The 22,964-nt window shown below is 41.5% G+C and overlaps 1 protein-coding gene across 11 annotated transcripts in view; it reads left to right on the top strand.

Moving 5' to 3' along the window:
• Positions 1–8,144, top strand: part of LRRC3B (leucine rich repeat containing 3B) — a 47,456-nt gene extending 39,312 nt beyond the window's left edge. For all 11 annotated transcript variants that reach the window (XM_075417429.1, XM_075417420.1, XM_075417427.1 and 8 more), the window contains one exon: positions 6,895–8,144. In XM_075417429.1, the coding sequence (XP_075273544.1) occupies positions 7,058–7,837 (780 nt within the window). In that variant the 5' untranslated portion in view covers positions 6,895–7,057 and the 3' untranslated portion in view covers positions 7,838–8,144. The remainder of the gene's footprint in view (positions 1–6,894) is intronic.
• Positions 8,145–22,964: the final 14,820 nt, after the last annotated feature.

Below are 22,964 nucleotides of genomic sequence, written 5' to 3'. Positions count from 1 at the left end.
AATGGATTTTTAGTTATAAAATTTTAATGTTTATTCAAAGTGCAAGGTTGCTCTAAGGGATATCTAGAAAAGATCCCCATAGGAGTCTTCATTTTCTGGGCTTTTCTAATTCTGTATCAAACTTCCAACAATGGCACGCAAGAAGGTTGTTACTTTGAAGGGTAGGAGTTAGATTTGGCTTGAAAAGTCATGCTGTTTTTCTAGAGATCTCCTGAAGGCTTATTGGGAGCTGAGAGTTTTGTTTGAAAGTGGTAGAGCTGCACCGCAAATACAAGCAGTTTATTGCAGAGTCATTGTGAGTTGCATGGGCTGTATGTGAAGAGGACGGGAGGCACCTCGACATGTGCAGTGCATCTGACATGGAGGGCTCACAGGGATGCCTCTGGTATTAACTAAAAAAACAATGATGTTTGTGGTGGACTCTGTGATCCCAAGGAGTGTGGAGCTCTGCGGTGCCATTTGGGATCTGCTTTCAAGCGAGGGCTTCTCCAGGTACTGTGCCTAAAGTTAGTAGCATTTAAGTTTTCCAGATGTACATCACCAGGAGCGTGGTATGGTTGGGCAGGTGAATTGTGCACCAGACCCTCCAATGTGCATTCTTGGGAAGCTGGGTTGTATATAATTTTTTCCAGTTTTTCTGATGGTCGAAAAGAGACAGTGCAGACAGATTGAGTGCAATCACGACACAGCCAACAGGCCACCCCCTGTGGTTGATCTGTTGGCTTCTTCCTTTTGCTCTCTCCTGTTCTTGCTTGCTCCTTTGAGCACATAAGCTACAGTAGCAAGAAATTCTTCTGTAATCATGACACCTTCAGTAACCAGAAATATCAGCTCTGCGTGTGGATACCAAGCATGTCTAGTTAGCTGTGACCCCTTTGACGCTGCTGGAGTAATGGATGCAATCTTTTTCAGCAGGGGATCCAGCTTTGAAGACAAGGAAAGACATTATTGTAGTACCTTACATTATTAGTAGGGAAAATGGAGTTGCTGTCGCTGAATTTCCTTCACAGTGAGGCATGTATGCCATGCAGCTCTCTTTGCACATGACAAGAGGATATTGTAGTTGCTCAAATGCCGGTGAAGACATAATTTAACTTGCAGAATCTGCACAGATGATCATGCATGAGATGGAAGTATCACTTGGCATAAGATCAGCAGGGAAAACCCTTTGTAGCTAGACTTTCTGACCCTAGAAGCCACATAAAAATCTGTAGATGGCTGACAGCTATGCTCTCACTTTCATATTGTGCCCCCAGGTTTGATTCCACAAGCTTGTCTTGCTCCCGTGCCCTCACTGCTTCCCCCAGGATCCCAGTGCTACTGCAGCTGCCCTTAGCATCACTCATGCTTTTGGGACACTGCTGCAGTCCCTCTTCATTTGCTGGGCACCTTGCATACCTCTGCCTTTTGTTGTTTTGCAACTCATTTTGCGCCATGGCTTTGTACCCCCTGCAATCTCTGAACCTAACCAGGGGGATAAAAACTTCTTCTACAGCTGGGCCTATACTCTGCCCATTGGCAGTGCTGCACTCTCTAGTTCTTGGGGTTGGGCTCCAAGGGGGCAGATGCAGCTGACTGACCTGATCAGTTGTCTGTCACATAGCTGTGATCAGCCCATCAGCCCCTGGAGCAGGAAGAGGGAAAAGAGAGGGAACACTGCATAGTGGATAGGGACAGGAAGATGATGAGAAGAAGCATGCCTCCTTATAGACCCTGTGCTCAAAAGGAGACCATTCTTCAGCTGCAGCTGCACCTTCAGTCTTTTTTTCTCAGCATCCCATGACATCACATCCCAAAGAAAGAGCATCTTCCAAAATACCTGTAATATTTATCCAATTGTTATAGCTAGAAGAGCGCATCTGCACAGTGCCTGTGCTGGTTGGCTTAGGGAACAAGAATGTTTTTCAGGATCATACCTTTCTCCATATTCCCATTTCTGCTTGTTGTGAATAACAACACAAAAATTAAAAATTCCCCCATCTCTTGTCACTAAAGAGTCCTTAGAATCTGTGATCCAGAGAAGGCCAGTGTGGTACTGACTGCACAGAGCTGCTGCGGATTCTTTCGGTGTTTGACCACAAGCAAAACGAGTGATGATGCTGTGTATGAGTCTGGGGGGTCCTATGTTGGCATGGACCTGTTCTACAGACTTCATTTGTGGCCCTCATTTGTGTGATTTAGGATGGGAATCATCCCATAAAGACAGTTATATTAAATACATTGGCTAGTGGTTTTGTCTTTATCCTGTGAGATCTTGCTTGCTGAGTAATCATCAGGAAAAGGGTGATGTTCTTGATCTCTCCTCAACAGAAGTGTTTGGGAAATCACCTGAAAATGTCCGAGAATTCAGGTGAAATTCCAAGTAAAAATGTTGTGCATTTGGAGCAACTTGAACAAAGATACTTGGCTGTCATTGGTAATTTTTGTGGTGCTAGAGAGTAATCTTTGAAGCATCCTACTGAAATCTAGATACACAATGCGTGGAGAAGGCCTCTGATGAACAAGTAGGGACTACATCTCTCTCTCCCATCTGGAAGACAGGCATTTCTGGGAAGATTCTCATCAACAAGTGGCTCCACTGACTTCATCTTAGTGGAGATGCAAGCTGATCCTGATGGTTGAGGGGTTTGTGTGCGTTTGAAATACTGTGGGCAGAATACCTCTTAAGGCTGAGTTTAGTGTCTGCTCTTAAGTCCTCTGAGAGCAGTGGCTGGCCTTTAAGTACAAGGAATTGGCAACTACTCCACTCTCACTTTTTATGTGGCAGAGTCTGTGTGGAGAGCCAGTGAGGAGCTACTCACATGTGAGCACTTGGACAGTGACTGAAGAGCTGCCATGTGGACTCTGGAAGTCTCTACACCGTAGTAGAAACAACCACTTTTACCTCCCTTGCCCTTCCCCTTCTCTTTTCTTGTGAGACATCTTTAACTATATGTGTGACTGGTTCTTTTTTTTATGCATCTTTTGTTGTCTTGGCATTGTCCTAAACAACAAAAAGTCCCAGCCTGCCTGTGTCATTTTTGTGCTGTTATGTGTGACCGTTATAGGATTTCCTACACGCCTATGTCTTGCTCTTGAGACTCAATTAATATTGCAGGTAGTCTTGTCATGGACTTTGTGTGATTTGGCTAAGTCTGCAGGCCCTTTTTTCCAGATGGGTAGCTGGTGGCACTAATGCTTCTTTACATCACTGATTTCTTGTGAGGAGGAGTTGTTAATCAAATACGTAGTTTAGTGGTACTGCATTCAGCTACTAAGATATGGTCTCTGCACCTTGCTTGCTGGAAAGGCAAACATCTGCAAGTACCTGACACCTGAAGCTCAGTAGAAATCTCGCTGTGTATTAAAAGCAAATGCGCTTTCCATGTGGATTTCAGGATTTGTACATTTTCCTGCGCTGTTGGATGTTTGTACTGAATGAATGGTCTTGGGGGAGCATGAGAAGAGGCAAACTTGAAAACCAGTTTAAACTGCAAGACACTAAAGAATTATTTTGTGCGATCTTCCCTCTGTGGTTTTATTGCCCGGCAACACTTGACTTGTATGTTAGATTTTCTATGCTTGTACATATATTTTAGAAGTGGACACAGAAAGTCTTTTTATACCGTGCTGTTACCTGTGCTTGTAGTCATTTCCCTATGCCTTCATTTACTTTTCAATTTTTTCATTTTTTTTCCTTATTTGCAGATTTCTAATGAACTCATATATTTATTTTAGTTCTGTGTCTTCCATCCCTTGCTCTGTAGTCTTTAGTGTTTCTGTCTGGCATAGATCTCTTGTCTTTATTCCACCTTTGTTACCTTCTTCTTTATTGTGTTCCAAGCAGAAAAAAATAGATAGATGCTCAAGAACCCAAAAATCTTTTTGGCATTGCAAGTGTGCAGACCCTAGTTCTCTTTTCTTTTGTTGCAGTCACCAGGATACCTGTGAGTCAGTAAAGTCCTTTCTGTAAGTTTGTTGGTGAAACCCAAACCTCAGAGATCCCTTGGATCAGATACTCTGATTATGGAAGTAAACAGAGCTCTGTTTCCCCTGACTGATGCTCAGTCCTGTTGGTTTGCTTCCAGTTAATTTACTGAGAATTTGCTGAGCTTTATTCTTGCTCAGCTAAGTTTTGTTGACTGGGTTGTTAATTATGGGTTTAAACTTGTATTTGCTTTTTCTAACAACTTAAAACATTGGGAGTTTTTCTCCCTCTTTATCCGTTTACTTAGTTATCTCTTTTGAAGAGGCATTGCTTCATTAAACACTTTTCTGCTTAGTCTGTAATGATCGCACTTCTTCCACTCTTAACACGTTAATACATTAAAGAAGAGCAGCTTCATTTGTCTTTACTGGGATGAAGATGTTCCGCAGTGGTTTTGGTGTGTGGGGCATCTTTGACTCACGATCTCTGGTGGCATAGCTGTGCTATGGAGGGCTCAGCAGGATCCATGGTGTAATTCCAGGTTGGCAGGGTTTTTTAGCCCTGAAAATGAAGTGAATATGATGTTTAATCATCTCTGGTGAGAACAGTGTGATTTTTATGCTTCTACAAAAAAATTAAACATCTGCTTCAAGTCTTTACTCTTTCACCCCAGTCCATTCCTCTGGTAGGACTCCGGTGTTGTTGGTGCAAGGCCACTATATACTATATACAAGCTGGAAGAGCTCTACTCTTTTGGTGCAGCACAGTAGGAAGACACATAAACGTGAAGGGAAAAGAAAATAGGTGGCGATTTTTCCAGGGGATAGGCCTTCTTGCGGCAGCACCCAGGGCTGCAGGAGGGAGGAGCAGATTGGCAGCTCGGAGCTGCCGGGAGGGCAGCTGCCAGCTCCAGCTTGGCCCCGAGCAGGCTGCACGTTTTAGCAAGTACTTAGCACTTCTCGGCAGACTGGGAAAAAACAACTTCTGTAACTTGTCTCCTTCTGAAGCAGATTCCTGTCTGATCTGAAGACCAAACACTGCAGTGGCCAGAGCGCCACAGGGAGAGATGGCAAGGATGCACCGGGCCTCTTTCACGTCAACCCTGTTTCTGCCACAGAGGTCCTGCAGGGCTCTCTGTTGGTTGTGGAGGTGCTGCCTCGCCTCCATTTCCTCCTAGGGAGCTTTTCATGCTCTGCTTACTTCCCTTCTTAATGGTCTCCTGCTCTGGAGATATTCAAGACCCGCCTGGACAAGGTCCTCTACAACCTACTGTAGGTGACCCTGCTTCGGCAGGAGGGTTGGACTAGATGACCCACAGAGGTCCCTTCCAACCCCTACCATTCTGTGATTCTGTGTTCACATTTCTAGGGTTAACAGTTCCTTGTTACTAACGATTTCCTTTCTTTGTATTTTTAGAGTAGAAGATTTCTGTGTAATGAAGTCCAAGTGTAAATTTTCTCTTTATGTTCCTGGGAAATCTCTCTCTTGATCAACAGATAAATTGAAGAGTAGTGGCGATACACTACTACTCTGCAGTAGCTCCAGTGAGAGTGTGCTGAGCTTTTGCCATTCCTGAGCCATAGCAATGGAGTAATCACACATAATGTACATGTTATTAAGATGTTTCAGTTTTTTTCCATGGGATTACTGATTTACTAAGCCTCAGCAAGAGGGTTAAATAAAACCTAAGCTATGTGTTTGAAATAATGCATGACACATCTGATCCATATTACTGCCATGTGCCAAAAACTGCAGTTAGTATGTGAGTTCTGCAGGCAAAAATGATTGCAATGCAATTTCTCCTTTTTCCTGTAGATTCACACAGATCCTCCCTGCAGGGATTTTGTTGTTTGGTGGACTACACTGTGGGTTTGGAAAAAAAGAATTCATTTATATGTAAATACAACCTGAAGGCTGCAAATATCCAAGCTGCTACAAAGACAGAGGGCATGTACATGAAAACAAATGGACTTGTTGTGGCTAGAAATTCATAGTTTACCATAATGGGGTAAAAAATAAATGAGGTTGTCTTTGAAACCTTATAGGTCAGCATTTCAGAGTTCTGTATTTGTGCTCCAATTAAAGCAGAAAATGCAAAAGCTTCTGGATATTTACTATTTTTAAGCCAACTTGAGAGAGCAGAAGCAGAAACAATATTTTTCATATGTTCTGTTAGCAAATTACATGTCATGAATAAGATTTTTTTTCTTTGTCATATATAAGTTTGTGTTTGTGTTAGTTTTATTTGGTTGGGAGGGAGTTTTTGGCAATTGTTATATTTCTTTCTTTTGCTCTATGTTAAGTTAAAAGAAAATTTTCAAGAAAATTGGAAGTAGAAATTGTTTCTGTGGGTCTCACAGAATGCTGGGAGGTACAGGAAATCCGACTGTCAAAGCAGAAGAGAAGGAGCGGGAGACAAACAAGGAGATAGTGGATGTTTGGGGTGTCTTGCAGCAGCATTTGGTTGACTTAATTTTTTTTTTTCTTGATATAGTAAAAATATTTCCTTGCTGAAGTACTTTGATTTGGACTTCAAATAGCACAAATTATTTTGAGATAGGTTCACATTGACCACCACAAATTCCTCACTTACTTGTCACTGTTGCTGGAGATCCAACTCTTAGCTCCTATTAGTGCATCTTCTGCTTTAGCAAGGGAAAATTTAATTTAGTTTATAGCTGTTTTGGAAAAGTCTGTGATAAAAACAAACCAGTGCCTCCTCTAATAAGTATTAAAGCCCAAACCTATGCAATTCGTAATCAATGTAGTCTGTCCTCTTAAAAATGTCCCGGGGATTTACGTACTAAACTACTAAATGCTAATAGGAGTTACCTAAATAAATCCTCTGGTGCACTGATAGGATAATAGATGGCTTATTTAGTGTTGCATTTCAATCTGGCTTCATTTTCTTTCTATTTTTTTAACAAAAACAAAATTGGGATTGGAGTTTGTGTTATAAGGACGTTTTTTTTCCTTTCTCTCTGTAGGTGTGCTTCTAAGAAGAGCATTGACCATGGGGAAGCCCACGTGTTAGTCAGTTTTTACTAATCCCACCGAAGAAAATGAAGCCGTGTTTCAGCTTTGCCGATCCTTTTCCCACCACTGTTGGCTGAATGAGAAATGGTCGTGTGATTATGCTGACACCCCAGCATGCATTTGGTAGACCTGTGGTTAACTCGTTCCCTCTCCATGTGTCTGCTCTTACAAAGTTTTGTCCTCATGATACTGTGCTTTCATTCTGCCAGTATGTGCCCGAAAGGCTGCCTCTGTTCTCACTCCGGAGGTCTCAACGTCAGCTGTAGCAATGCGAACCTCAAGGAAATACCCAGAGATCTTCCCCCAGAAACAGTCTTACTTTATTTGGACTCCAATCAGATAACATCGATCCCTAATGAAATTTTTAAGGACTTGCACCAACTGAGAGTCCTCAATTTATCAAAAAATGGGATTGAATTTATAGATGAACATGCCTTTAAAGGGGTGGCAGAAACCTTGCAGACTCTGGATTTGTCCGACAACCGGATTCAAAGCGTGCACAAAAACGCTTTCAACAACTTAAAGGCCAGAGCCAGAATTGCAAACAATCCCTGGCACTGTGACTGCACGCTGCAGCAGGTGTTGAGGAGCATGGCCTCCAACCACGAGACAGCCAACAACGTCATCTGCAAGACTTCCGTGCTGGATGAACATGCGGGGAGACCGTTCCTCAATGCTGCCAATGATGCTGACCTCTGCAACCTTCCTAAAAAGACTACCGATTATGCCATGCTGGTCACCATGTTTGGCTGGTTCACCATGGTGATCTCGTATGTGGTTTATTACGTCCGGCAAAATCAGGAGGATGCAAGGAGGCACCTTGAGTACTTGAAATCCCTGCCAAGCAGGCAAAAGAAACCAGATGAAGCTGATGACATTAGCACTGTGGTATAGTATTCTGAATACAATGACTGCCTTTGTGATGGAAACCAGATTTGGATGACACTAAAACCAGAGGTTTACTTCTAATGTTCATTGTAAACATTAAGACTTTTGGGGTTTTTTTCTGTTTAACTGAATTATGCCACTGTTGAGCTTTCTAACAGGAAGTTTTGTCCAGGTGGTATACTTTAATTATTTCTCTGGTGGTATCCTAAAGCAAGTGAATTAATATGTAAACATTAGTTTAGACCCATTCCACTATTTAATAACGAAATTTATTTTTTTAATTTAAAAACCAAATAAAAGCTTAAATTTGAACCATGTAAAACTGAGTAATTTATTGATCAGAAACCTGTCCAGTGCGAGAGCTCACTTGGTTTGGTCAGTGCTCACAAGGCACAAGACAGGAACAATGATAAGTGGGTGTGAGAGGTCCGGGAGCAGAGAGTCCTCGAAGGGCGCTTCTCTTTCTGGGGTGCAAGGTGAAGAGCTGGTGAATGGTAGCCCAGTTTTGGGGCTGCTTGCCGTGACAGGAGAGGGGTGCAGTGTGAGGAGAACAGAGTGCTCTGTCTCTGGGTGTAAGGGACTGATGCTTGGATAAGACCCCGGAGGGCATTTCGGCAGCGCCGGGGAGGAGCCAACATGACGGAGCTGCATTGCAGGACATCAAAGAGAGGTAAGTGGGGAAATGGGGCAGGTGTTCATCTTACACCCACTTATGGCCTCCCATAAGCTTCAGGCTGGTGTCCCCAGCACTGGGGAGGACAGCGAGAAGGCAAGAGCAAACTTAGTATACTGTTCAAAGTAGAATACTACTAATGATGATTAAAAAAAAAAAGTTAAATAAAATCAGTCTTTTTAATCTGTATATTGTTTCATAACTAAAAGAGGCTTTATGTTTTAGAGTGCAGCCTTTTTTCAAAAAGCTGAATGAAATAAGGGAATATATAGGCTGGGCCTACTGTATTGTGTGTTAGAAGATAATTTTTGTATGATTTTATGGATAAATGCTTAGGAAAATGTAAAGCCCATGCAGTCAAACTCAGCCTTGGATATAAAATGAGTATTTGAAAGCTCTGCTGTTCTGAAAAACATTATTTTTCTCTCTTTTCATAGATAAAGTTTTCAAAGGGAACAAATTCACAAGGATATATACCTCTTGTCCTTTATTACCATAATAAAATGATACTTGTCCCTATAGAGAGAGAGTCCCTGTAGATCTAGTCTAACTGACAGTGGAATATGGATTGCAGAAGGGTGGATTAAAAATGTGTAAAATGCTGCTTTGAAAAAACAAGTGTTAAAGAATACCCTTAAAAAACTCAAAAAACTAGTCTTCCATTAGATCATCTGCTATTTCTGCTACAATTTTACTCTTTCAGAGGGCACAAGCTTGTTTATATTATTTCTTCCAGAACGTTGTTAGTATCTAAATATTTGTTTCAAAGCAGGTGAGAGAACAGGGAAAAAAGACTTTTTTTTTTAAACTGTGCAGATAGTCAACTTTTAACGTCGTCTTTGTGGACTGAGTTCTTCCTGAGTAGCTGTTCTTGTGACCGACTTAGCTATTTGCATTGTTTTATCTCAATTAACAGTTTTTGGCATATTAACAGAATGTTGATGTTTGTAAAGGGCACAGTCTGTCCAAAAAATACCTGCTCTCTGACATTTCTGCCTCCCCCTCTGCCCCTTTCCCCCCCCGCCCCCCCAGCCATTGAGTAAGAGTTTTATTTTCTAAGGAGAGGAGGCTGTTGATTACACATCCTGCTGAGTTTACATTTCATACCTTCCTTTTTTGAGGCTCTATCTTGCTGATCTTTCCATCATCACCAAAGTGCTGCCCCCAGCCCCGGCGAGCTCTGCGTGGCCTCCTGCAGGAGCCAAAAGCAGTAGGGAGAAATACACGTGTGAATCTGAAGAGAGCAGATAAAAAGTTATCTTGTACCGGCGATATAACAAACCCTACCGAACTGGGCATGTCGTGCCTCTGTGTGGGCTGAGCCAAGTTCATTCCTGATAGAATTCTCCTAATTTCTCTAAAATCTCCTTCAGGGTAAAATATGTCTCGTTTTTGTTGTTGTGTTCCTCAAGTGATATTTTGGATCCCAGCTGGTTGCTACTTTTGGAAAAAGCAGGGGCACAAGCTAAATGCAGGGACTGAGGTGAAGGTAACTAACTTAATCAAGAATTCGGTGCTGTTTATTCACAACTGAATGCAGGGATTTCTCCACAAAATTTGGACAAAATTATTTAAACAGCAACATTTACAAAAATCTGTACAGCCTTAAAACACCTCCCCCAAACTGACTGACAAAACTATAAATAATTTAGTTTCTCTGTTTTTGCATTTTTCTACTTTATTAGTTGGTCCACAAGACTGGTTCTGGAGCTGGTAGTTTTGCCCCACCTGAGCTTCTGACTCTACGTGTTTAAGTCCTGACCAGAAACAATTTAAACCAAGTTAAGCAGTACTATGTAGAAAGGCTCTGGAGGGATGGTTTCATATCAGTTGTCCAGGTCCACTGATTTTCTTTAATTAATTCCCTATCAAACATCTCTCCTCACAGAACTTTTCCTTTCTTTTTTGAAGCCAGTACTGAAATCTCTGTTTAAAATCTGAGAATCAAGGCAATGCTCTGACAACGAATAGATGCAAACTCATCAAGCTGAATTTAGTTGATGAGGAAAATGAATTAAATCACTGTTCCTCAGTTATGTGGACTTGACAGTGCTAGTATTCCTGACAACTCAAATATTTGAGCGATGTCTCTTCACTTCATTGAATAGAAAAAGAAAAGAAAGATAAAAACCTGTAGCATATGAAGACATTTGGTGTTATCACATTTACTGCACTAGCTTACTGTCCAAAGCTACTGTCTGTAGAAAAGCCTACCTGCTGCCCTCTGAAGTTAATGGCACAAACCTTTTAAACTCTAATTGCATCAAGGAGTTATTTCATTTACCAAAACAGTTTTGCTCAAAAATGAGTAAATTAGTATATTTTTAGCTGTGATACCTTTGTATATAAACATGATGAAAGGAAATAGATTTTTCTATATTGACAGGAGATCGTCTATGACAGAAAATAAAAAGGGAAATGCATAGCACAATGATTCTTAATTTTTTTATTTTCACTAAGATTCTTCAGGAAAAGTAGGGCTAGGGCTCAATAGGTTAAATGTGATCCATTTCACTACCCTGATTTTTTAAGAAAACTTCCAGGTTTTTCTTTCTAAAGTGTAAAGGACAACTGTCTTAACATTTTTTTCTTAAAATGAATGCTGATTTTTCTCTGATAATTTTCTAATGTGATTATGCTCTGTGGGTAAGATCTGTGATGATGCATTTGGGCTGTGTGTATTTAGGCTCATACTTTATAGATTTATTGGGTTCTCAGTTTTGTACAGAATTAGATACAGATGTCTTCACCGTTCACATACATTACATTTTCAAGTCTTCAACAGCAAGATTTTTCACCGCAATTGCTATAACTTTAAGGGGCTGAATACGAACAGAAATTGTGGTGGTGCAGATTCTGGTCTTCTCATGGAGGAGATAGGAGAATCCTGTTTTACCAAAGAGATGCCATACAGAAAATCCACCACAGTGTTTTTCGAGTTTGAAAGGGGCATATCATAAACATTAGGAAGCAAGCAAAAGAAGGGAAAGTAAAAGGAGCAGCTCGAAGCTGAAATGCTTGAAGGTAATGTGGAGTCTTGCAGCGTGTTTAGGTGTGCAGTGGGGTCTCAGAGTGGATCTAATTCAATTTTAAAAAAGCATGTACCTCCCACACCTGGAAAAAAGCTAGCACTGCTAATCAAGTAAATGAGATTTCAGGAGTTAAAAATGTAGTCTTTAAATTGCAGGAGAGAAATCTGAAGAAGGAAGACAGAAGAAGGTGTAAATTCTGGCAGGGTTAGATGTAAAACCGTAGTATGGCCAAAACAAATGGGAACATTTTTTACGAAGCAAAGCAGAAACAGGGGCCCCACCTTAGCAAGAGCAAAGAGCTAATCGGGTACTAACTGGGAGCTGTGGATAGATCAGGCAAATGTTCTGAAAGAAACTAGATGAGCGTGTGAAAGGGGGAAAAATCATCCTACAAATTAGTTACTGGTTAAAAGATAAAAGTAACGAGAATTTGTCTGTTTTGTTCAAGGAGGTTGGTTACTGAAATTTCTGAGATGATGTCCCAAAGGTCTCAGAATGGGACCAGTGCTGTGCAACATATTACTACATGATCTGGAAAAGGGAGTTAATAATGAACTGATAACATTTGTAGATGGTGAACATTTGTTGAGGTCAGTCCAACCTACAGCTAACTGTGAAGAAATACAGAAGGTTCTCACATTTCTAAGTGGCATATGATGGTAAAATGTGGTGTGAATAATTGCAAAGTACTGCAGATGGCATGTCCTTAGATATGACCACAAGGATGTTCTCTAAATTGGCTCTAATCAAATGGAAAAACATCTTGGAGGCAGAGTGGGAAGCTCTTCGATGACAAACACCAAAAATTATTAGGAGGGAAACAGACAGCCAAACAGTGTGGTGGAATGGCATGATAAACCACTGAATAAAATCTGTGATGAACCCACGTCTTGAACATTGCATTTAGTTCAGGTTCTCCTCATCTCCAACAGAAGTAGATCTGTGGTCTCCAGACTACAGAAGATGTAGAGAAAGGCAATAAGATAGTCAAGTACCTGAAGTTGTTTCCATAAGAGAAGACATCAAACATCCTCAAGCATAGGGATAAGATGCCGGAAGAAGATGTGGTATAAACTAGAGTAGTACACAAAAGGTAACTTGAGAAGGACTGATGTCTGTTTCTTGAAACAGACAATAGAGCAGTTCTGATTAAAGAATACCATGCAGCAGGTGTTGGGGCTTTTCTCAATATTTTTTGTTAGAGAGCATGCATTTGAATGGTAAAGAACAGGATACTACAGAGAAGAAAACACATATTCAAAGGTAGGACTCCACAAATTCATTGAAGTTAAGGTTGCCAGAGGTTATTTAACACTGCTAACATTGATACAGATACAATTCTCAAGAAAGAAAGCCCCTGCTCTTCTCGAGAAGCATGGGTGCTTTCCCTAGGAAAGGTTCACAAGTCTGTGCTTCTCTAATTCTCTCTGAGGTGCCGCTGTGCATGTTTGTAGAAGGGAAGGTGGGATGGATTTTATGGCACGGATGCTCTTGTTGTCCAGTGGGATGCAAACCGTGCTCCACTGTCCTCCCTGTGAGGCAGGAGGGGGCATTTATTGCGCGGACCAGGAGGTTTCACATGTATGGAGCAGGAGTGAAGCCCAGGAAAAGCCAAATCAGATTTACCTGTTGGCGTCTTCTCGCTGTGAATTGCAGTGCTAACTGCCAGGCAGGGTTTGAGTGCTGTGTGCTGAGTTGTGCCAAGAATGTGTCAACTAAAGGAATGACAGCTTTTCATTGGGGACCTGTGGGAAAGTTATTCAGAGATCTTCGCTGACACATTGAGGTGCTTTGATACTACTCTTACAGGTCTTCTGGTGGTCCATCTAAAAAAGGATGGAGATTTCCCTATAGGCTCCTCATTAAAACAAGTCTAAAGTCTTGTTTTTTCACAAAGAAATCCCATCATCATTGTCTGTTTCTTCAAGTGAAAACTGGTGTGATGACTTAATGAAATCATGTGTACTTCACAGTATCACTTATGACAGGGAAATATTCTGGCATCTTTAGTTCTGGTTTGCCCGAGTCGGTTAATTTGAGGAGTGAAACCAATCAGCAAGTATTAAACACAGAATGTACATGCCATTCCATGGCAGTACATGAAGTTGGTGTTTTTTGCATGCCAGTGCTTACAGGAGTACATATGTGTGCAGGTCATCCATACATCTCTCAAATTGTACTTGCCTGTGGTTAGTCGTGTGCATGAGTGTCAGATGAGTGTACACACACATGCACATGGATAAAACAGGAACTCCTTTGGATTCTTTCATTTCCCCTATTTAATCATGGAACAGGTTGCTTTGTTGCTTTGAAGCCATGATTTACGCTGCTTCCAAGCCAAGTACACCTCCATCCTCAGCCTCTCACCATGCCCACCTGGTCCCACAGCCAGCTGCACACCGCCTGAAAAAAAATGGGGTGACACTGGCACAGCTCATCCTCTTTCTGAGATCCTTAGCCAAATCCATTGGTCACCAAATAAAGCTGTTACAGACCTTTGTGAACAACCTTTTGTTCTCCTTCTGGCTCACAGAAAGCAATACAAGTTTCTAGAAAGAAAAATGGTTAGGTGGATGATGTAATTGCTTTTAGGTCCCAAGAAACAGTCCTGTTTGTAAAAACCGGAGAGCGCATATGTGGCTAGTGTCCCTGGATCTGTTCTCCTCTTCTGCACTTGTTAATGAGTAGGTTCTTGGCATTACAGTGTGTTTGGCTGTGTTTTTCTCCTAGGAGATAGTTATGCCCCTTGGAGGGGATTTCTTGAGATAGTTGTGAGTCTGAATACAGCTGCTAAATCCAACAAAAGCTCCAGAATGAAAAGTGAGATGGTTTTAAGCTTTTCCTACTGCATGGAAACTTGAGAAGCAGTTGAGTACTTGAGAATTATTATAATATAAGTATTATTCTTAGTGCTGTTGTGAGGTTTCAAACACATATTGTGAGCATCCTGCAGGTTTGGTAGGGTAGACTGCAAGCAGATTTCATAAAGACACAACAATCTCCAAAGCCTGTTAGTGACAGATTAAACTGGGCATTGAGGGGGAAAAAAAATAACCAGTAAAGAAGTCCATATGTTGAACAGTCTGTTTAGATATCTTTATCCTTCACGATTATTAGTTTCTGCCTCATAATCAAAGAGTATGTGATCACTAGACTTTTTCATAGCTCCGTCTGAATTTGGAAAAATAGGTCTTTTTGAGCACATCTGCCCTAACACAGTGTCTGACCTAACAGTACTATTATTTAAAAAGTGATTGAAGTTTAATGTATTAGCTAAACCTTGTCTGCTCTGAGGTCTGTTTTTATGCTTATCTGCATATATGAAAAAAATATTTAGGTATATATTAAAAATTGTACATTCTCCTTACATAGGTGTGGCTATGAGACCATGTTCTTTCAGATATTCTCTCAGGGTTTAATATAAAAAAGTAAGGAAAAAATTGGAAAGCAAAAACAGACTCCAGAACTTTCAGGTCCTCTTCATAAATCAAAGCTGGACAAGAAGAGGGGGAAAAAAAGCCCTAGCACAACCTATCCTTGTTTCTTCCTTTGAGGATTACCTCTGTGCTCAGTGCTGCATTTCATGGCTTACCAATTTTTTATTTCTCTACCTAAGCCAGATTAACATTCACTTTCAGCAAAGTCTCTTATAAATGGAGATTTCGGCAACAGAGAATACCAAGGCATATCAAGTTGGCTGAAAAAAATTGCGACTGCAACAAATAAGCTCTCTAGACAATATTTGTATGCCCTGTTAATTAAATTTAGTGGCAAAGGAAAAGAGTTGTTGAATTAAGGTAATGCTAGAGAGACTTCAGAATCTCAAGTAGATGCTGGCTTTTATATTCTTAAAAGGCTGCATATGGGGCAACCACCACACCTTTTTGATACCCGATTTCAGAAGCTATGGGTCTGGTTTCTATAGCAAAAGACAAAATATCTTCTCTATTTCTTCATGCAGTCACTAAGGATGAGAGCTTTGGGAAACACCGTACCTGGGAAAAGCCGCCCTGAGAGCAGTTTGCCCAGTCCCACAGGCAGCTGCCTTGTTTTAGGCCATATGCGAAAGGAGGGAACATACTGTTTGGATGACATCTGTGAAGCCTCTTGAAGTGACTTGGTTACCACTAATACCAGATACACCACAGCTCAGGGTCCCAGACAGCTCATCCCTTAAAACCATAAGGTGCTTTATGTTTTTTTCTGACAGGACATCCTGATGCGTTGATGGAGCTGAATTATCTGGGTAAGCCAATTTCATGACTACTTTTCTACAGAATGACACACGTTAGTTTTGGGACATCAAACTCTCCAGCACTATAGACTGAAAAAACACCAACACAGCCAGTTTCATTTTCAAGAAGGTGGTGTGTGACCACATTGCAGCTCTACTCAAAATGTTAGAATTTATACCCCTCTCTTTCGTATTTTGTTGCTTAATATTACCACCTTTGTGGTTGAATAACCTTCATAGCTCTTCATATTGAATCTTCAGCAAGCTTGTTTTCACTTGTCAAAAATTATATTCTATTGCTATTAATGGGAGAACTTACTGGGAAATATGTGCATGAGAGGGCATAGATTTGGTCTTTTCTCATGGTTTTCATGAGATTCATTAACTGATTAATAGGGTTCTTTACAAAGAAAATGAGACATGATGTGTATACAGAAGCTTTTTTTTAAAAAAGGCCGATCAATAAATGAATAAAGTGAAATGTACTGTATTTTATTCTGAAGTTCTGAAGTAGAAAAAGACAATCTGTTTGGAAGAGCTGCCTAATGTATAAAGGTATTCTTTCAAAATACAAGCTCTGCACTACTTTGAAACATTTATTTGTCTTCAAAAACTGTAGCAACCCTGAAACTATAGTTGCATCATACTAAATGCACACTGAAAATAATTTCTTTTTAGATAATAAAAGAAAATCAATCTCTATCCTGGGTTCTCACATTGTGATGTACCAAAACTCCTCGCTGAACTTTAATTTGTGCTTGCTTTGTTAGCAGACTTCCTTCCCAAATCCGGGAATGCACTTTGGGCTGTGTGTAAAACAGAAGTTTTGCTGTTGCCTTCATTGGGATCAGCACTTCTGCAATAAATGTGTTATTCATATGAGGTGAACTGAGTTGACTGTTCTGGCAATTGCTTTTGTACTGAAGGAGTTAATGTGGATTTAACCTCTAAATAATAGCATCACACAGCTCTGCAGTGGCGCACCCTCAGACTTCTGGAGTGGCAGTGAGGGACTAGCCTTTCCCTATGCTGGTGGCAAACAGCAATGAGAATTGTCTTGATTTTTTATTGTTTATATGATAAAAGACAGATGGTGCCTTTTCATATTTGGTGGTACATAGACCTCTCTGGAGTCTGTAAGTGTGTGTGTATGAGGGCAGGCTTTTTCAGCGTAAAAAGAAAAAAAAGGTATTTAAGCAGCTTTTTTGCATGATATTAGTTTCCAGTAATGGGTCACAGTTCAGCCAGCATCGCCCACAAAGTTACTTTATAGCACGATTGCTGGAGTCAGCAGGCTTCTGGAGAATAACCACCGTTATTATTTAAATGCTTGTATTCCAGTATTTTTCCACAATTACTACTGTTTTGCACCATTGTGTCCTCTGTGAGCACCACTGTGGAGGTGAGAAGAAAGTTGTCTTAGAAGGAACTAGCTCTAGATTTTCAAGCTTTCCTGAGGGTGTGAAGGAAAGGTCTTTCCTGGAAACTACCTCAATTAAAAACACAACAGTACATAATTGTGGACCTGAGGAGACCTGACATATATTTCATGCCTGGCCCCTGACTGCCTGAGTAAATAGATGCCATACTTAGCACAGAGAACAAATGGTTTGGGCTGAGAAGGGTGACTCATTCAGAGCTGAGCTGCTTTTCCTGAAAACCTACAGAAATGCAATGATTAAATAGGCTTTACATTTGGAAAATCCTGCAGGCAAGTCTTTAATCAGTGTTGAAATGCTTTTCCTTCTGATGCCAGTAGATTTTTTTTAAATCTAATTTGTTTAGATTATGGTGATGACTATAGGTATGGCAGTCAGTTTTAGCTAGTAGAGGCATATGGGTGATGACTGCTCACATTGCACGAGCACAGTATTGGGTGTCTGGTAAGTGTGGCCCTTCTGCTGCAGGTGTTGGATTGATCACAACAGAGAACCCACTTCTCTGCACAAACTGAAAAGATGCCTGCAAAAGGTCTGGCTGAAGATTTGGACAGTGAGCAGGTAGCACCTCTCACTGCAGGCCTGATGAAGCTGTTTCTGATGAACTTGGTTTGAAACATCGGTTCTCATCCCTTGTGGAAAACCACAGTGGTTCAAGACACGTGGACTTCAGCTGTGCCAGCCTGCTGTCCCTATGCACATGTGTGTGCACTTGCATGACTGCAGTGACATTTGACTCAGATGGGTCTTGCTGGTAGAAGAGTTGGAATTGATATCCCCAACATTGTGGGTTAGTTGATGTACAGACGATGGGCTTGGCCGGCAGCAATATCCCGGGGAAGCTATCCACAGGCCTGCTGGAGACTGGGTGGGAGAGGGTCAGAGGGTGCTCGCCATGATCATGTGCTATTCTGGTATTGATATAAAAAGTTCGTGATTATTTTGTCTTCTGTTCTCTTACTGGCCTAAAACTGGAAGCTTTTTTGTAGAAATGAAGGCAAAGTAATTAAATCATTACTTATCACTGCCATTGTGCAGAAGCACTTAATTACTGCTTGTTATATGTCATGTCAGAGCCTGCTTTTGTCTGAGGCCACTTTCCCAGGGCAAGGAGTCAGCCAAGTTCACAATGCATCCCTGCCCGATGGCAAGGCATCTGAGCAAAAACACCTCTGCTGCCTCCGGGCAAAACAAACCTTGTTCACATGACAGCTATGCTTGGGGGGGTTCTCCGTGTCCTTTAGTGGCAAATTATGTGCCTGTCTCTCACACATTGTGCGTCTCCACATGTTAACTTCATTTCCTATCAGAGAGTAGAGGTCAGGCAGAGGGGCAGGGTGAGAGGTGATGGGAATCAACTCGTCGTGCTCCCAGGGAGAAAGGAGTAGCTGTGTTGGATGAAGGAGGACCTGTTTTGAATGAAGGCATTACAGGAATGCCTGGAAAAGCTACTAAAGCCCAGAAACCTGGTAGTCTGTGTACGGGAGAAGCCTTGAGCAATCTGCAGAGAGGTAAGAGAGGGGTGGGAGAAGCTGAGGTAAGATGCCTACCTGGAGATGATGCTCTGCATGGGGATATGCGTTCATTCAGGCAGCTGCTGGGGAGGGAGAGGGGGATGCAGAGGGAATTTCCCCTTGGTGACACCATGACTTGTTTTCCACCTCCCATAACACCGTTGATGCTGCTCCTTGCTCCAGAAAGGCCATCTAGGGACAAAGCTGAGCTGGGAGAGAGAGACGTTAGGATGCTTGTGCTTCTGATGAGGAGATCAGTTGCTCAGTTCCACCCAGCCTGGCCAGAGAGTTTCTTCGTTGCCACCTGCAGCCTCTGAGGTCTCTGTGGCTTGATGACCTGGGTTGGTAAAAGACTTCCTACTGCTGGCCCTGCTCCTGCTGCGAGGCTCGTTGCAACTGAGTAGGGTGAGGGAGAAAAGGTGTCAGCTGCTATGGTGGCTGCTGAGTTGATCAGCCACTGCCACAATGCTACTCCACAGCTTGTCTGATGCTTGGCTCTTCCTTGCCCAGACCTCATCAACTCTGAAAAGGACAGATATTTTTCTTTTCAGGCAGCGAATTGTAAATAATGTCCATGCTCTGCTCTCCCACAGAAAGGTGTTTAAAGCAGCTGTACATGTCTTTCAAAATGCAGGGAAGATGTAGTGAAGAAGGGAGCAGGCTATATATATATCAAGTCGTCCCTTCCATGCTTCTCCCTGCTCTGTCTGCCTTTTTAAAAATTCATAAGCTGGGAGACCACCTACCCTGCTGTAATGCCTTCCTGGGTGAAATCCAAAAGCATAGAGGGCCAGATCCTTACCTGCAGTAGTTTAATGTCATTCCATTAAAATCAAAGGAGGTGTTCTCATTTATCACAGTGAAGGTCCTCTTGCAGAAAGCATTCTTAACTGCCAGCATGCTCACTGAGCACGAGGGAAAGAAATTCATGGTAATTTGGGAGAATATTTAGTCTGTCCAGTTTAAAGGTGCTTGTTGTTCCTATTTCAGTTGTGCCTAGGGATTCCTATCAGAGGAAAAGATACTGATACAAGGGCTTGGGCTGGCACAAGTTTATTTCAGCATTGACTTAAGCTGTCAGGGCTAAGTAGATCAAGAAGAACAGCACTCAGATGATGACAGCTTCAAGGCTTTGTAGATAACAAAGAGAATCTAATTTTAATTATAATCTTCAGTGAATTTTGAAAAGGTCATATTCTTTCATCCGTGCATAGAAGGACAAGGAGCATCTACATGAACTCCTCTCCCACCGTAAAGGTAGCAGCACTCCTGGCTTTTAGCTCAAAGCCTGGGAAGGCCAATACAACTTCTGTTTTTTCCCTAGAATTAACTGGTACAATATTAAAAATGTCATTACTGCACTGCAAGGTCAGTAAAGCAGGGCTAAGAAAGAGCGGTTATATTCTAACTAGAAAGTACTAGGGAACAGGTGGAAGACTTGCATCTCTGCTCCTTCTTATTGTAAGAGCATGCTAGTATACCAACAAGACAGGGAGGCAGAATAAGCGAGAAGCCTGTGTGTTTTCAAAAGGCCTGTTATGTCCATGTTAGTTTTGCAATGTATTCATCCTCTGGAAAGTTGACAGTGGAGCAACTAGTCCACTCAAATATACATATATATCTATAATTGTCTCTCTGTGTGAATACACATACATGGCAGGGTGAGTGGTATCTTGTGAGTGCAAAATGACATGTACTGAACCATATTTTTTGGTATTTTTCTCCAAGTTCCTTACCCTACCACCAATTCCTAGCATGTTGCTGTAGCTAATCCTTTCCTGAACTGTTCTCACGTAAGGTTAATTGCTTGCCAGCAAACAGGGTCTGATTAGCAAGTTTCTAAAACTGAAGTTGTGAAATGCAAATATGTTCTTTGGTTGACTCAAGACATACCTCCCTCCCAGTTTGGAGGTACCTCCCTCACCCAACAAGATTCTTAAAATTTACACAGCTTTTAAAATATCAGTCTCAGGCTTTGTCTTATCTGAAAAACTGTACTTTTCAACCAGAGGTTAATGAAGTCTAGTGGCTATAATGCTATATTGTGTCTTTTGCTTCTGTGAGGAATTTACAAAGAAATAGTTTGCAAGAAGGCATCCTTCATTTATAAATAACCTTGTTTTGCAGGCATATATAACTGGTTTTAGATACAGTTGCTGTCTCTACCTAAGATCCTTATCATTGCCAAGGAAATGAGAATTTCTCTGGGGCTGTTATCACTATAATTCCATGAAATATAGTCAAGTACCGTAAATGTAAACCCTTGTTGTCTGCTGCCAGCCTCTTCTAGGACCTCATCATTCTTAGATGTGAACGGTATTGACGGTAGACCTGTCTGCTGAGATGCTTGATATCAACAAAGGCTGAGAAACTCCAGATAAAATACAGGAGTGTTGCTCAACTTTTAGACAAATATGCCTTGATAAAGGTCACCTGTGAAGGAAAAGATGTATGAAGGATGCCTGAAAAGGTGTTCAGAAAACAGATGGTTTAGTTTTATTTTTTTCACCTTGCTTGTTTTTCACTTCGGAAATTGGAGTCCTACAGGGGCTGCAAAATTTTACAGTGACTAGAGAAATAGTAAAGAGGTGAACTGCCACAGCAAAATGAGATGATGTTTAAGAAGAGATGGGAAAAGGTTTTTTAAGTCAGTCTACCTCAAACTCTGCTAGCATGTAATTTGTTTTTCAGTGGCTAATTAACATCAGATAAAAGAGATCTTAGGGTCTTTAATAACAATTTCGCTTCTTCATGGAGATGCAAGAACTCAAAATAAACGTCCTTGATGCATCTTTTATCAAGGCTTGGAAAGTTTGACAGACTAAACTCAACATCTTTCAGACAGTTCTAAAGTAAAAGTAAAAAAAAATCAAGGTTTTATCTTTATTCTCTTCATCTGTCCTTTACCCAGCAGCTGTAATTTAGCCACCAAATAGGCGGAGAAGAGAAGGTCTATACAAAATATACATGTTCTTTCATGTCAACTACAACGGAAGGAATATTTGGTCTACAGGTTTTTTTCTGCTGCTTTAATTTCTTTGAATTTCCCAAAGTTTCAAGCTGATCTGTGTCCAACTCTAAGTATCTGCATTAGGACCAGATTTACAAAACCCCAGGCAAAAGTCTGATTGAGATTTTATAAATCTGGCCTTAATGAGGAGACTTAGAGCTGGATTATTCAGATTGTTGTGGAAGTCGAAGGGATTAAAAACTTGTCTTAAAAAACAAGGCTTCTTTAGCATCTTCTAAATGAAGACCCTAAGTTTAGAAATGCCTTTTTCAGAAGAAGGTAAAAGACAGAAATCAAAGCATCTTTCTTTAAAATAATAAAAACAATTCTTCATTTCAAAAGTGCAGGGCAGCCTGGGAGAGTGAAGCCAAGCCCAGGACTCTTTCTTGTTGTGCTGAGCTATGGTGCTCACAGATGCTGAGTGAAGTTCTGTGGGGATACTGCTGCCAGCGGGGTGGGAATCGAGCAGACAGAGGCTGCTCTTTCTAGCTCCAGCTGGGGCAAGGGCAAGGTGTGGGCTAGGCTCTCTTAGCCAGTGTGGTGGGTTGTCAACCCGGTCATCAGCAAGAGTTGGTGCTGTTCCTGCCTCCCTGCCCTGAACCTTCTCCACCATGCATGGGGCTGGCATGGTGCTCACCCAGTTCATCTCCCAGATCCCCCCCAGGTGTGGGGATGTTTGTGACAAATGTTTCCTCCCTTTTCACTTTACTTTGTTTCTTCCTGCCGGTTGTATCAATACAGAACAATGACAAATCCCGGTAGGGTCTAAGGGCTCGGGGGGTGTTCTGCAGATAGTTGTAAATCCAAACTCTGCAAAACAGTTTGTCTTCCCCATTCATGCCAGACCCATAACGAGAGTAAGTGTGTTTGGAAAAGGAGTTGCATGTTTTGAGGACGTTGTTTTCTAAATGCAATGTGTTAACTATACCTCTTGTGCATGTGGTTGGAGGGGCTTTGGCGTTGTGAGAACAAGACCTAAAGAACTCCTCTAAAATGCATGCAGCTTGCTAATGTCCGCTTTTAAATAGAGGACATCATTGCTTTTATATCATGTTTTCTAGGACTGTCTCCAGGGGAAAACTACATTTACTTCAGTGACTTGAATAAGGATTAAGGGCTCAGAGTATCTGAATGCTTGGCCACTCATTACAACTAAAGGTCTTGGTGTCAGACATCATATCCTAATGGAGTATGTATTAACCAGCTGGCTAGGAAAGCCTAGCTTTAGAAA

Source organism: Opisthocomus hoazin, chromosome 4, assembly GCF_030867145.1.
Source record: "Opisthocomus hoazin isolate bOpiHoa1 chromosome 4, bOpiHoa1.hap1, whole genome shotgun sequence".
In the NCBI taxonomy this organism is placed as follows: domain Eukaryota; kingdom Metazoa; phylum Chordata; class Aves; order Opisthocomiformes; family Opisthocomidae; genus Opisthocomus; species Opisthocomus hoazin.
Note: the sequence above shows the minus strand (reverse complement) of the source record. Positions and strands in the feature narration are given on the sequence as shown.